Raw genomic sequence first — 15,188 nt, 5'->3', positions numbered from 1 at the left:
TCGATTCTCGGTAAACTTCCCTGCGTTTGTGTAAATAGGAACTTCACTGTCCGTAAATTACAGCAACCCAGTTTAAGTTCGTACGACACTTCCTACCATGAAGTAACAAACTCGAACAAGCGACACCATTGCATGTGGAAATTTAAATTAACGGCTAAACTTCAAAATGTAATAAGTAGAAAGTTGGAAAGTTCCACGTTTTAATTATTGGCTATAAAAGTTAATTAGAGGACTAGTCTTTATGTTGCATTTTAAGTCTCGGTGAAACAATTTTACTACTAGCGATATGATCAGTGATTTTATCCACTTAATGAGTAAAATCGTGTTTTTACTAAGTCAGAATTATTCATCGATACTAGCTTCTGTCAGCGTTTTTGCTCGCGTTTCCGTAGTATAAAAAGTTTCCCCATCACCCAAGTCACTTCATACCCTGTCTATATCCCAAATTTCAAATCCTTTCAGTGGTTTCAACGTGATTAACGGACAAACATCCATACTTACATCCCAACATTCAAACAAAAAATTAGTGTGATTAAGTACTATCGCATAGCTTATGACCTAACGTTGTATTAAGATTAGAAGGAATTTCAAGTAGCTCCGAAGATTCACTTTGATTTCCAATGTCAACCAGTTCAGGTCTAAGCTGATACTTACAGTTTTGAAGTTGAATCTAAAATACAATGTACTAATACAGCAACTAAACCAATTAAAATAATTACAGGTGAAATAGTTAACGAAGGCGATAGTGCGACACCGTGCAACGCGGACAACGCGAGTCTAGCGCCGTTTGGCGCGAACGTGTGTGAGTACGAGAAGAGCACGTGCTTAGAGAAGTGGGAGGGGCCGAACAGGGGCATCACGTCCTTCGACAACATCGGCTTCGCTATGCTCACTGTCTTCCAGTGCATCACCATGGAGGGCTGGACCGCCATCCTCTATTGGGTAAGCTACTTCACTTGGTACATTATTAAACATATCATTATCCTTATCATCATCTCCAAGACAAGGCTAATCCTTGTTAATGCGATTCTTTTGCTCCTGACATAAAAAAACGCCTGTGACACATTTTCTGTACCTAAAATATAGGTACTTTTCCTTTTAACATGAAAATATTTCTGTAATGTATGAATTGGACTTTATTACACGTAGGTACAGTTTGTTTTTCAACACGACTGTAATCATATGACCCTTAGTATCTTTCTTTTCTTTATGACTAAAGGATGCCTTTTGTTGCAGACGAATGACGCGCTAGGTAGTGCGTTCAACTGGATTTACTTTGTGCCTCTCATAGTATTGGGCTCATTCTTTATGCTCAACTTAGTTCTCGGTGTTCTTAGCGGGTAAGTCGGAAAAACTTTGCCATTTCATCATTAACGACTTTTAATTTTGTTTTATCTTATGTTCTCTTTGTTTTATCATAAACATCCAGAGAGTTTTCTAATGAAAGAGGTCGCGTAGAAAGAAGGGCTCAGTTCGTAAAAGAACGAGCTCGGCAAATGTTCAACGCGGACTTCAATGCATACCTCAACTGGATCACTGAAGCAGGTCTTTTGAATAACGGTTTTGAGTGTCCAAGTAAAGCTAGAGAAAATAAATGAGGCTAAACTTGTAGCTAAGGAATAAGTAAAAACTATTGGTGGTGCTCACATTTGAGTATTTCAAAGTTATTTGTATTGCTAGTTCTTTTTGTCACATAAATGTGTAGTTCTGTTTATACGGCTACCTTTCATTAAACTGGTTTCACCTTCATTGTCATTGTTTCACATACAAACATTTTAATTTCTGGAGATTATTCTCAGAATTTGTTTTGTCTCCTCATCTTAAGCAAGTCTTCATCAATATTATTTCATTAGTGCTAGAGTAGTTCAATACGCGTAATTATGTTTGCAGTGAGTTCGCTAAAGAAAGAGAGAAAGTAGAAAATAGACAAGAATTTCTTAAATTAAGAAGACAGCAGCAACTCGAGAGAGAACTCAATGGTTACGTTGAGTGGATATGTAAAGCAGGTAAGTGAGAAGCACTTAATATGTCAAGAAGTTTCTAAACTTATTAATAATGACGAACGAACAATTCCTAAAATATACGTTTACTTACAGAGGAAGTAATATTAGCAGAAGAAAGAACAACAGAAGAAGAAAAAATGCACATAATAGAAGGTAAGCAGATTAGAAAACGATATGAACAAAAGTTCAATTACAAATAGGCAATCTTAATAGAAAACAATTTGCGAGTTAAGAAGTTAATAATTAATCTATTTTACTAACAGCACGAAGAAGAGCAGCGGCCAAAAAGAAGTTAAAAAACCTTGGTAAAAGTAAAAGCACAGACACAGAAGAGGAAGAACAAGATGAAGACTGCGGTGATGACGGTCAGTATCATCTATCTTAACGTGAATGTTACACATTCTGTAATCTGTGTGTCGTGTTGTGTGTATATCCAATACAGTTCAAATAACCAGATTTTCTATTAAATCTACAAATTCGTTTTCGTTTTACAATCAGGAACCAATTTTTAGAAGCATGTCTTCATTTTCTTTATCTTTATTTACATTTTTGTCTTTGTAACTATTATCAACAGTGTGGTTAGGAATCTTTGAACTTTCCGGTACATTAGTCACATTTGTAATCATTAAATTATTATCCTATTCTTTCACGTAATTATATTGTAAATTCATGAATGTTGCATGTTATTTGTGGATAACTAACTCTTTTATTTCATTTTCATCATCATTGCGTATTCGTACTCTATTTGTGTGTTGGTTGTTTACAGTTCCAAAGAAAAAGCAAGGTATGGGATCAAACGTGATGCTGGTAGAATATTCCTTTTCATCTTCTACAGTAGTCAAATAGACTAGTCGTAGATTTAGGAATAGTTACCCTACCTGTGTCTTACCCAAACTATAAACGTTTGTACGTCTGCTTCAAAATTAGTGAAATGGAGAAATTATATTTCTTCACAACAATCGATGTTTGTGTTCAACGTACAGGCGTCAAAAAACCTACTGTATTATCCCCTGCTACTCTTCAACCTCTAGACCCGCTACTTCCAATACCCACCCCCCAAAGCTTGTACGTCGTGAGCTTCACCAAAAAGTTACCATAAAACGTAACATACATATTTTTCTGGAGATAACATGACGGTATCTCAGAAGAGGGTTGTTAGTGATTTATACGAGCGAAGTTTCGGATTGCGACCCCGATTGAATTTCGATGCCGTTTCCATACCGGCCAATTACTGGGTGTTATAAAACTTAACGATCAATAACCAGCTTTAAAACCACAAGAGCATTTGTGTCGCAAATCTGTGAAACAGTATCACTAGGACTGCTATCGTTACGTGCGTAAACGCTAGAGTTAATAAACAATTAGTTGAATGTTGAACCCGAATCCCTTAGTTAAATGCAAATGCCGTTGATCATGCAATAAACATTAGACCCTTTAAATTGCCGACATTTGGTAACACGACTATATTAACACGCGATGTAATCATAACAACTAATTAAATAAGGTAAACTAATATTTTGAAGGTCAAATTTAGCATCAGTTTAAATTATACGGAAATGAGCAATTTAGAGTGTTTTATATCCATTGCAAGATCAATGGCAACTTTGAAATCGAGCATTATCCTAATAAGTGTTTGTTTACAACAGGTTTTCTGAAAAGTAAAGCCCGATCAGCTGGGAGGTTTGCAAACTTCTGGCGAGCCGAAAAGAGGTTTCGGTTCTGGATCAGGCACACTGTAAAGACCCAGTGGTTCTACTGGTTCGTCATTGTCTTGGTGCTCTTCAACACGATATGCGTCGCTGTAGAGCATTACAGACAACCCAAGTGGTTGACTTCGTTTTTATGTAAGTTTTCAAAACTATATTATTATTTTGTTAAACCTCAATTAACCTAAGTACCTAATAATTAATAATAATTTCCTTTTTTTTCCAGACTATGCCGAATTTGTGTTCCTGGGGTTGTTTATGATGGAGATGTGGGTGAAGATGTACGCGTTAGGACCGCGGATCTACTTCGAGTCATCGTTCAACCGGTTCGACTGCGTGGTCATCTCCGGCTCCATCTTTGAGGTCGTCTGGTCAGAAGTCAAGGGTGGCTCCTTCGGTCTATCTGTCTTGAGAGCTCTAAGACTGCTGAGAATATTCAAGGTAAAGTTTCATTTTACTGCAATCGTTTTTGTGCTTCTTAAAAATAAATGGTATACCCTTGTTGGTTTCAAGAGATTACAATAGAATTACTCTGAAGAAACTAATAGTGCTTAATATATGTTTATTGAATTATATTCTCACAATGTTTTCTATATTTTCCAGGTCACCAAGTACTGGTCATCACTTCGGAACCTGGTGATATCTCTCCTCAACTCAATGAGATCCATCATCTCGCTGCTGTTCCTTCTCTTCTTGTTCATTCTCATCTTCGCACTACTCGGCATGCAACTGTTCGGAGGGCAGTTCAACTTCGAGGATGGCACACCACCGACCAACTTCAACACCTTTCCTATTGCGTTGCTTACTGTCTTCCAGGTAAATATCAGTATTCATTCTTAATATTCTATGAAGGAACATGATATTTTTTTTTTTTTTTTTTTTTTTTTTTTTTTTTTTTTTTTTTAATTGTACTGAAATTATGTGCAATTTACTATTTACTAATAAAACTAATGTATTTCTTAATTTTTATTTCAGATCCTAACAGGTGAAGATTGGAACGAAGTGATGTATGATGGCATCCAGTCTCAGGGCGGCATCCAGAGAGGCATGATCTACTCCCTGTATTTTGTCATCCTCGTCTTGTTTGGCAACTACACGCTGCTAAACGTGTTCCTTGCCATCGCTGTCGACAACTTGGCTAATGCCCAGGTGCGTACATACATTAATTTCTTTTTACGTAACTTGATCTTGCATGATTCCCAGGAAATTAAGTTTCCATTGTGTTACAAAGAGATCAAGTAACGTAAAACATGTTAAATGTGCGTGAACAAACGAGACGTTTGCCAAATTGATGTATGTTGACGTCATCGCGCTCTTGTAAATCTAACGCCGCTTTTCGTGTAAATGTTGCAAATCTGTATTTCCAGGAATTGACAGCGGCTGAAGAGGAACAAGTCGAGGAGGACAAGGAGAAACAGCTCCAAGTAAGTCATAAGCTTCTATTTGTTTATACTCTAGTGTTCATCCTCTGGTGCTTTGGAGTTTAGTTGATAGTATCACAATTTCAAAGCCATAGCATGTTCAACCACTCTCCCACAAACATTACAACATAATATCAAGCGGTTGTACTAATTGGTTTAAGCTGTTGGTTTGAACAAAATTTGTACATATTTCATACATTATTCCGGATAATTAGGAATTGGAGAAAGAGATGGGTGCATTACACGCGGTGGACGGTTCTCCACCAGGAGTTCCAATAAGTCCGGCAACGCCGACGCATAGGAAGGTAAAACGAGTTCGGCATTGGCAAAGCTTCAAAATGTATTGGTGTCAACGACTTAAAATATTGTTGATATTATAAATTCCCACAGTTCCCACTTAACTCTTCTGTGACCTCATTCTGCAGCTTCTCTTAACACTGCATGACTCTGCACGCTGTCTAATATGATGCTCCTTCTGTGTGTGTTCGTTCATAGCATCAATATCAACAATATTTTAAGTTCGCTAGACGGGTCGATGTCGCTTATGTGAGCAGTATGTCATGATAGGTGTTTTTTATAAAATCTTTATGGTTTTTATCTCTAGATGGCTAATGGATGTCAATCGTCTATTTGATTTTTACGTTAACTTCTACTAGGTGGCTATAAACTTCATGAGAAACACTTACGTATTCATTAATTTCAATACATGAATTTGGCTTGAGAATCATTTCTTCCTTTCATTTACTAAATTCTATTCTTGATTTCTATTTGCGACATTAATTTGTGACGCATGGTGTATACAACATTCATAAAGTAATGGCTTGTGTTATGGTATTTCTTTTGATCTCAATGTAATTTTTATAACATTAACTTTAACTTATTTCTGAATGTGTACTTATTCGCCCGAATAAGTCATCATAGCTACAAAATCATTTTTTATATGAAACCGTTGACAAACTTAGTGTAGCAGTCTTCGGTTGTTTTGGAGAAATCTAATAGAGCCAGAGTACGATAATTAGAAAGTAGTGGAAACATTGTAGAGGAAAGTATTATAGTGAACGTATAGTATCATGGAGTTGTAATATTTCAGAATAAAAAGAAAGAAGAGGCCAAAAAAGAAGATGAAGATGAGGTACCAGATGGACCAAAACCAATGCTGCCATATTCGTCCATGTTTATTTTGTCACCTACTAATCCGTAAGTTGATATATTATATACCAAAACATATGTAATATATATAAGCACACAATTACAAGATTGAACATTAGTTCACGGTATTAATCTAATTCGATATTATTTTTGTATTACAGAATTAGGCGAGGCGCACACTGGGTTGTAAATTTAAGATATTTTGATTTTTTTATCATGGTAGTTATATGTATGAGTTCTGCGGCTTTAGCGGCTGAAGACCCCGTAGTGGAAGAGAGTGACAGGTATGTTTACTTTACAATTGTAACCAACCTTCTTAACTAATAAATACCCTTTATACTTCTAACCATCAAAGTACTTCCTTGTTTCTTGCTTCTAAGCATTTGTCATCTCTTCTTATCTGACTTGAGTTAATATATCAGTATCAAGTTTTAATCAGACCTCAAGGTCATTGTTACACCCTCCATCGTCAAGCTCAGTAAGGTGCCATTAACGATAATCATTACCAAAATCCATTCCATTCAATACAATTTCTCCTTCTACATCACCCTCTTCCCCAACAGGAACAAGATCCTGAACTACTTCGACTACGCGTTCACGGGAGTGTTCACCGTGGAGATGTTGCTGAAGATAGTGGACCTTGGCATCCTGTTCCATCCGGGCGCGTACCTGCGCGACCTGTGGAACATCATGGATGCCGCTGTCGTTATATGCGCCCTTGTCAGCTTCGGATTTGAGATCGGGTATGTTTTAAATGGCAATTTGTAGCAGTTAGAAATAATTATATTATAAGTACACAAAAATATTTACATTTATGATGTTGCTAGTTGCTATCACTATAGTTTTTGAGATTTACTTATTGTCAACTATCGTATTAGGGCACAATGTAGACTCCTTAGTATGGTACTGGCATTTGTGCCGTATGTTTGGTAATAGCTCTCTAATTCAATAATTTATTCTACCTCAAAATTTATTTTAGGTTGCTGACTTGATTTCTTGCCAATCTCTTGATTGAAAATTCTAATTCAGATCATCAGTCAGTCAATAATCTGATTCACATCACACTAACTGTGTTTTAAGCAATTTAAAGGCTCGTATAGTTCACATCTAATTGGATATTAATCAAAATAATTTCTTCTTGTTACAGAGGCGTGAAAAAGGGCGCGGGGCAGAACCTGTCCACAATAAAATCGTTAAGAGTGTTACGAGTGCTCAGACCTTTGAAAACTATAAAACGAGTTCCAAAGTTAAAAGCAGTGTTTGACTGTGTTGTGAACTCTTTGAAAAACGTCATTAACATTCTCATTGTGTACATATTGTTTCAATTCATATTCGCTGTAATTGCAGTTCAACTTTTTAATGGTAAATTTTTTCACTGCAACGATATCAGTAAGAATACTTTTGAAGACTGCCAGTGAGTATTGGTTTTTATTACTTGTTAATAATGGTTATTTTTATGTGTCTTTAAATTAATCTAGGTGCTATACTTTCCCGAATTAATGTTGATTGATTATTAAGTTTAATAATATCCTAACATCATAACATTTTTGATATATCACTAATACTGTTCTCTCCTTTCAAACTTAGATACATTACTATTCGATACAAGACTTTATTTTGGAGGACAATATCACAATTTTATTTTCAACAATGGTCGTTTTAAATTGTATAAAACTAGATACTATCCAAATTTATATCCAGTTTTGTTTACTGTTACTCTAACATGAACTTTACCGTGTGTAACAGAGGGTCGTATTTCGTGTACGAGTCAAACAGCCTACTGCCGCGCGTCAGCCAGCGGACGTGGACGACGCAATCCTTCCATTACGACAATGTCGCCGTGGCTATGCTTACGCTGTTCGCGGTACAGACCGGGGAGGGGTGGCCACAGTGAGTAGAAACCTTTATTCTTCCAAGTAAAATATTCAGGCTTATAGTCATTGAATTTAGAACATCAAGGTACTCTAATTTGTCATGTTTGTTTGACTTTCAACGTTATTGTATTGTTATAAAGTTAGAAATCTATTAACATAGTTATTAAGTGCATTCAGACATACCATGGGTTTAAAGAAATACGGTTTAGATAGAATGTACTGGGCATCAATACCGTTCTAACAAGTTTAAATCATTGATAGATTTTATTCACTGTACTGAGGTTTGAATTCATTGCACGGAAAAATTCCCCGATGTCAGTTTCGTCATTAATTAATATTAGACCTTTCTTAATACTAATATTGTGTTTGTTTACAGAGTATTACAAAACTCAATGGCCGCCACGTACGAAGACAGGGGACCCATACAAAATTTTCGAATAGAAATGTCCATATTTTATATAGTTTACTTCGTGGTGTTTCCTTTCTTCTTCGTTAACATATTCGTAGCTCTGATTATTATTACATTTCAAGAGCAGGGTGAAGCTGAATTGCAGGATGGTGAAATAGATAAGAATCAGGTGAGAATTCTTCTACATATTACTAATTCTCAAAAGAAGAATGCCATGTATTCTTCTTCCTCTTCAATGGCTCCATTGTCTTTGTCCACAGAAATCGTGTATAGACTTCACGATAGAAGCGCGGCCTCTCGAGAGGTATATGCCAAGCAAAAGGGCGAGTTTTAAGTACAAAGTGTGGAGATTAGTCGTCTCTACGCCTTTCGAATACTTAATCATGACCCTTATCGTCCTCAACACATTATTGCTCATGATGAAGGTATGTATCACCGACGCTTCTAAATGTTCTAGAATAATTAATTTAAGATTAAGTAATAATTAATCTTATCGTAATATTAATAAAGATGTTTATTCTATAAGTACAAACACTTTCTAAAAGTGATCATACAAATTACATACGAAACAAAAGAAGCACTAAATGTGGAAAGTAGAAAATGATCACTTATTTAAGGTAGTTGCTGAAGAACCTAGCCTGTCTCACAAGGCACTGAAAGTGACGATCTAGATTAGCAACCAATCCTTGAGTTCACTGAAGCCTGCACAGTACCAATCTAGAGAGCTCATAAATGTAAGTGAGAAGCTCTCTAGTTTGGCGAAATATAACTAAGACATAACCTTTGTCGTACATGCGTCTAATATTTGTTGGCACCTGATAGATCCTTTAGAAATATGATTTCTTAGTTGTGTATCGTCTGTTTTAAGTGTTAAACAATCATAGTATGGACGACGTCACGATACTACAACATTGGCACGACATTAGTACTGCCTACCGTTTAGGTATCTCAATACTCACACACACACACGTACACACAACATACAGAGTGTTTACGATATCACTGTTATATTCGGCGTCAGTATACACTGCATCGGAATGCGCCGTATTTCAAATTATTACCGAGCCTATCCCGTCAAATGTACCAACCGCCAAATTATCATTTTAATTTTGATCCCGTGTTTCGTTGTGATCCTTTCGTTAATCCTCGCTTGCTATTAATTAAATATGTATGTATCGGTGTTTACTGCACGATATACCTGTCCTTCCAGCACATTTTTGGCACAAGATACACCAAACATTTTTATTCGGTTATTCGTGCTTGTGAATGCACTACAATCTCTGGGTATAGATAGGACGTGGCATGGGCCATATATGTTGTTCGTGTTGCATGATCTTATTTAAAACCTATTCCTAATTGTCTTTATGTGGATATTGTGCATGCTTGGTGGAATGGCCTACTGCCAGGCGTGATTTGTTGGTGGCTATGGGCTGCTTTGTATATTTATTGGAAAATTGATAAAAAATGGATCATTTTTCTAATTGAGACAAAATTTTTGAAAGAAATTGAAGTTATATTACGTGGTCAAAATTTATAACACTATTTTTTGTTTTACCCGATTTCGTTTATTTGTTTTTGTGTTTATATTTATGTTTTATATTATTAGTATATATGTATTTGTTTTATATAACAATATATATGATTACAGCTTTTAATTTGTCTGTGACCCTGTCTATTTTTATGTTGGACTAATTAAATAATTTCTTCGCACATAATCCTCACCAACTCTTATCACTTATCCCCTTGGTATACATATATTTTCCTTCTAATATTATGTATTACTGTTGTACGTTACATGAAACGTAACATAACTAATCTACCAACTTACATTGATTCCATACAATTCAATGTTGTACATCACATTAAAATACTAATACTTGATATGGATGAGGTAAATTATAAAGTAACAATTATGTATTTTCATTGCCTCGGGTTTATCCATACCGTCCGGCACTTCATCACAAAATGGCAGTACTATAATCAAAATGACATCTACGCGGATGTCCTCAAGTATTCGAATATGGGGTTTACTGGAATGTTTTCTGTGGAAACGGTGTTGAAAATCATCGCTTATGGTGTCAAAGTAAGTACACAAACACAATGTATCGACTGTCGACCGACACATAATACAACAAGATGGAAGTCAATGAATACGGTATAGGTACAAATGTACTCTTTCTGCTATTAACGTGATTGTTTTATCTATTTACATGACTGTATGGGATTATTTCCAGCCGTGTAATTACTTCCCCTTCCCAATTATCCAATATTAGTTTCTCTCTGACAACGACGAATGTAAAGATTTATTTGCAATAATTGTTAAGCATGGCTTCTTCTCCTGCTGCATGTAGCACTATTGTATGTGTATACACGCGTTATAATGTTGTATTTCTCCCGATTTTACTAATCCATACTTGCCGAGTGTTGTGAAAGGTAAGTACTGTGATCTTTTAAAATCTGGCGGAGATCTGCGGTTGCAAAGGTGAGTATGAACTTTTGTTTGATATATTTTCCTGTAATCAGTGTTGTCTGTCATATAACACCTGTTCGCATGTTTGTACATTCGGGACAGCATGCCGCACGAGCACCCTGCCACAAGTCTCGCTATACATCTCAGTGACACATGATACTCATCGACAACGAAGGAACATAACACAAATAATAATACTAACACACCCACGTCTACATGAAATATGTCAACATAACAATACATTGTTTTATTAGATTATAATATCGGCTAGATAAAATTATTTTTAATCATACAAACTTAATTGCAAGAACATACTCGTATTATATTAATTAATATTACATGACGTTACGATAATTACATAAAGAAAATTTTTAATAATTGAATTGTCCAAATGATGGTCTTGCATTTAAGTTGAATTAATTTGATAATGATTTGAGTTAAGGTTTAAAAAAATGGTATTGATTTTGTGGTAGTTTCACGAGGCTCCACCACTACTCATGGACATATTAACATTCATGAACCTCGTCTTTACGACCTTCTTCCTTCTCGAGACCGTTTTGAAGCTGATCGCCTTCGGGTGTACGGTAAGAATTTGACACACTTTGAATTTTATACTAATTAATCTATAACTTATTTTATCATTTAATAAGAACATGATAGCTTTATTATTTGTCTAATATGAAGAAGCCATGGGTATGTAAAACAAGAATCAATTTGTAGGCAAGAAAACTTATGCTAAAATGTATTTGATTAATGAAATGAATTAAAGTTTGTGCTGCAAATGTAATTATTTGGAAGTAACGAATGCATTGGAATGTGCAATTACAATCGTGTGCGCCTAACACAATACACTATCATTATTTTATAAATATTTTAGCCTAGCTATTAATATTCAATATTGACTTGAATATATTTAAATTTAGAATTCATTTTATAGAGAATTTCAGAGATTACGCTTTTTAATATGACATAGGTTTTTAAATGCATTAACTTTTATTAGATTTATCAATAACATTTTATGTATTTGCATAGATAAAAAAATTAAAAGAGAGATTTCCTCATTCCTTTCCTTGTTTGAAAAGTCCTTCGATCTTGAAACAGTCTATTAATGGAAAGTGTACATTTGTATACTGATTTCCTACTTTTTTTACTTTTATATAAAATACTTTATGACTTTACAGAATCTTTGCTAACATATCGGTCTGTTTCCAGAATTTTTTCAAAGACCCTTGGAATACATTCGATTTCATAACGGTCATTGGAAGTATAATTGACGCCCTCATTATGGAGTTTGGCGTAAGTATTGTCTTAATCTCCTTACATTTATCTTACTCGGCTTCTCTACTCACATTTTTGTTCTACTAATTTTATTTTTTGCCTTACCCGATCCTTTTTTGCTGCTGGCAATTTTATAAGTATATTTTACTCTGATGAAAGTGAAGATTAAGGATCTATCCTGATTACAGACCGACCTTGCTGAAAACTGTGCTGACATATCCTGTCAGCAGGTAACCAATCAACTATTTGATTTTGCTAGGAATCTTAGATTTTTGTAACGGATTGGTCAGTGGTTTAGACAGACTGTGTACATACTATTGGACTGCGCTCCAATACCAGTAGTGCTAGACAATATTTTTAGAATATTAGGATATATAGCAGTTTTGTAGTTATACCGTAGGTACCGTTGTTCGCTAGGGACCAATTGTGTTTGGTTTAGCTAAAACAATTATAAATTGGTGTGTTATTTCCATGAAACCTTAGAAAATTTAAATTTTATCGTTAATATTGCTAGATTTTTTATATATATACATATAATATTTATCTTTTTTTACTTTATAAAAGCGTATTGGATTTTGTTCTATACTCTACAAAACAGTAGCTGGTTAAATTACAATTATTCATTACATTTATATTTTCATATTGTTCATTAACTAATTCGAAATTTATTTTATTGATTTGGTGATTTTATTCTAGTAATTATATTATTATCATTGACTAGTTTAATTATTTGGACGTTGTGGTTAGTTTTACATTTTGGAATTCTAGATTGGAGTATGCTGGCTGAAATTTCAGCTTGTTTTGAGACGTTTGTTCCAATACATTGGATGATTTTTGGAGTGATATTTTTTTTATTTATATTGGTACTGATGTTTGGTTAGGTTATGTAAATTGTATGTCATTCGCAGGAGAACACATTCAACGTCGGTTTCCTCCGCCTGTTCCGAGCCGCGCGACTGATCAAGCTGCTCCGACAGGGTTATACCATTCGGATACTCCTCTGGACATTCGTGCAGAGTTTCAAAGCCTTACCCTACGTGTGCCTTCTCATCGCGATGCTATTCTTCATCTACGCCATCATCGGGATGCAGGTCTGTTGGAATTCCTCCTGTCACTTCTCGATTCCTAATCAATGTCCTAACTAATTCTTTTACTAATACAATTTAATTTAAAAATGTTTAAATGATAAAGAAATTTTAACAAAATGTGTGATAGGTACTTTTGGGGGTATTTTTACATTGTATTTGGAATAGTTTTTATAGATTTTTGAATACGTAATTAATTGTTTACTACTAGTGAAACTAGTTGTGATCATATAAAGTTTCCTAATTTGTACATTTTTAATAGTTAGTAGAGTTAGGGTCTAATAGAAATACTTAGGTCATGGTAACACTAGCGTAATGCTAGGATGTGGATTCTCCGTAGAAATATGAATCCTAATCCTTTTGTAATAATGTTGTAAATCCTCCCCTGGTAATATAGAATAGTTTTTGAGGGGCTCGTACAAATATCAGTTTATTATAATACATAATTAGTATTCCTCTTGTTAGAAAAACATAGTCGAGCATAGCGTATTCTAGTCCATTTAATAACCATAGTACTAAACAATAGATAATATTAAATTAATCCTAGATAACCCAAGTATTGTCAACCTTATGCCTAATCCATTATTTATTCCGAAATTTAACCGTATTTAGTGGAGTAGAATTTTTGTTTTAAAATTCAAAAATTATAAGCCAGCCTAAGATGAATGAGATTATAATAATGACAATTCATCTTAGACGGACTCGTACCAGTAATGAGTAGTATGAGTACATTCTAAGATTGGACATAATTAAATACAAAACGGTATTGATAAGTTTCTAATGACAGGTTTTCGGAAACATACAATATGATCCAGATGATGCTATCAACAGGCATAACAACTTCCAATCTTTCGTGGCGGCACTCTTGCTACTATTTCGGTGAGAGTACAAAAGACGTAGCTGTTACTGAGTCTTGCGGCCACTGCCGAAAATCTGTCTCTACTATAAGTGTTACATATGTACTTACTATCATTATCATTGGCAATACTACTCTCATCAATATATATATTCATATAATCAAATAGTAGATTTAGACAATCCTTAGTGGTGACAATATCCTAATTGGTGTCCTTGACTTTGAGATTGCTTCTTGTTTGTATCTCTAGATAGTTTGGTACCCTTGTTTGATATCGTTTGTCGTAACCCTAGTGCTAGTTCTAGATAGATACGTCATTAGGTAGCGTTTGTTTGTGGGGTCAAGCATAGGAGTCGGGCAACGTGTTATAATTTGCATACAAAGCTGACCAACTGTGTTGTATCTGCTTGGACACAGGTGTTTGGCAATATAGAATTAACAGCAGATTCTGACATGAACAGACACAACAATTTTCGAAGCTTCATTCAAGCACTCATGCTACTGTTCAGGTAAGGAACATTGAATACAAGTAACTCCAGACAAAGGACATACCTTAAACATATACATAGGAATATACAGACATCTAGATATCAAAAACACCATTTAGACTGCTCCAATCAATTCAAATCAAAGCAATAGAGCAAAATCTACGTGTAGTACAAATGTTACGATTTTATAGATAAATAAATACTCGTAACGAATTCGCTTCTCGTAACGAATTAGGAATATGGGAGTATTTTAGTATGACCATTTGTGTATCAAGCACGTCTCATGCATGCACTTCATATAAGGAACTACTTCATCATTTACATTCTCACTGTTACTTAGTTGTGGAAACGTGTAGAACAGTCTGTTGCAAATGATTTTTATCATGAATTGATTAATACAATATCAATCTACTATCTCTCTCTACTAATTCTGGAAATGCTCATCTTTT

The 15,188-nt window shown here is 34.9% G+C and overlaps 1 protein-coding gene across 28 annotated transcripts in view; it reads left to right on the top strand.

Moving 5' to 3' along the window:
- Positions 1 to 15,188, top strand: part of LOC118263166 (voltage-dependent calcium channel type A subunit alpha-1) — a 254,477-nt gene that overhangs the window by 226,903 nt on the left and 12,386 nt on the right. For 12 of the 28 annotated variants that reach the window (XM_050697717.1, XM_050697725.1, XM_050697733.1 and 9 more), the window contains 24 exons: positions 722 to 942; positions 1,237 to 1,340; positions 1,891 to 2,006; positions 2,097 to 2,156; positions 2,267 to 2,368; positions 2,770 to 2,787; positions 3,650 to 3,847; positions 3,936 to 4,150; positions 4,313 to 4,525; positions 4,685 to 4,858; positions 5,077 to 5,133; positions 5,346 to 5,435; positions 6,221 to 6,327; positions 6,441 to 6,563; positions 6,843 to 7,022; positions 7,427 to 7,693; positions 8,026 to 8,169; positions 8,530 to 8,731; positions 8,823 to 8,987; positions 11,506 to 11,616; positions 12,245 to 12,328; positions 12,499 to 12,540; positions 13,219 to 13,401; positions 14,669 to 14,760. In XM_050697717.1, the coding sequence (XP_050553674.1) occupies positions 722 to 942; positions 1,237 to 1,340; positions 1,891 to 2,006; positions 2,097 to 2,156; positions 2,267 to 2,368; positions 2,770 to 2,787; positions 3,650 to 3,847; positions 3,936 to 4,150; positions 4,313 to 4,525; positions 4,685 to 4,858; positions 5,077 to 5,133; positions 5,346 to 5,435; positions 6,221 to 6,327; positions 6,441 to 6,563; positions 6,843 to 7,022; positions 7,427 to 7,693; positions 8,026 to 8,169; positions 8,530 to 8,731; positions 8,823 to 8,987; positions 11,506 to 11,616; positions 12,245 to 12,328; positions 12,499 to 12,540; positions 13,219 to 13,401; positions 14,669 to 14,760 (3,268 nt within the window). Of the gene's footprint in view, positions 1 to 721; positions 943 to 1,236; positions 1,341 to 1,890; positions 2,007 to 2,096; positions 2,157 to 2,266; positions 2,369 to 2,769; positions 2,788 to 3,649; positions 3,848 to 3,935; positions 4,151 to 4,312; positions 4,526 to 4,684; positions 4,859 to 5,076; positions 5,134 to 5,345; positions 5,436 to 6,220; positions 6,328 to 6,440; positions 6,564 to 6,842; positions 7,023 to 7,426; positions 7,694 to 8,025; positions 8,170 to 8,529; positions 8,732 to 8,822; positions 8,988 to 10,534; positions 10,646 to 11,505; positions 11,617 to 12,244; positions 12,329 to 12,498; positions 12,541 to 13,218; positions 13,402 to 14,182; positions 14,275 to 14,668; positions 14,761 to 15,188 lie in introns of all 28 variants that reach the window. The other 16 variants (XM_035574990.2, XM_050697728.1, XM_035574988.2 and 13 more) reach the window with 12 other exon arrangements.

Source organism: Spodoptera frugiperda, chromosome 12 (genome assembly GCF_023101765.2).
Source record: "Spodoptera frugiperda isolate SF20-4 chromosome 12, AGI-APGP_CSIRO_Sfru_2.0, whole genome shotgun sequence".
In the NCBI taxonomy this organism is placed as follows: domain Eukaryota; kingdom Metazoa; phylum Arthropoda; class Insecta; order Lepidoptera; family Noctuidae; genus Spodoptera; species Spodoptera frugiperda.
The sequence above is the reverse complement of the archived record's forward strand: the minus strand, read 5'-3'. Positions and strand labels throughout refer to the sequence as shown.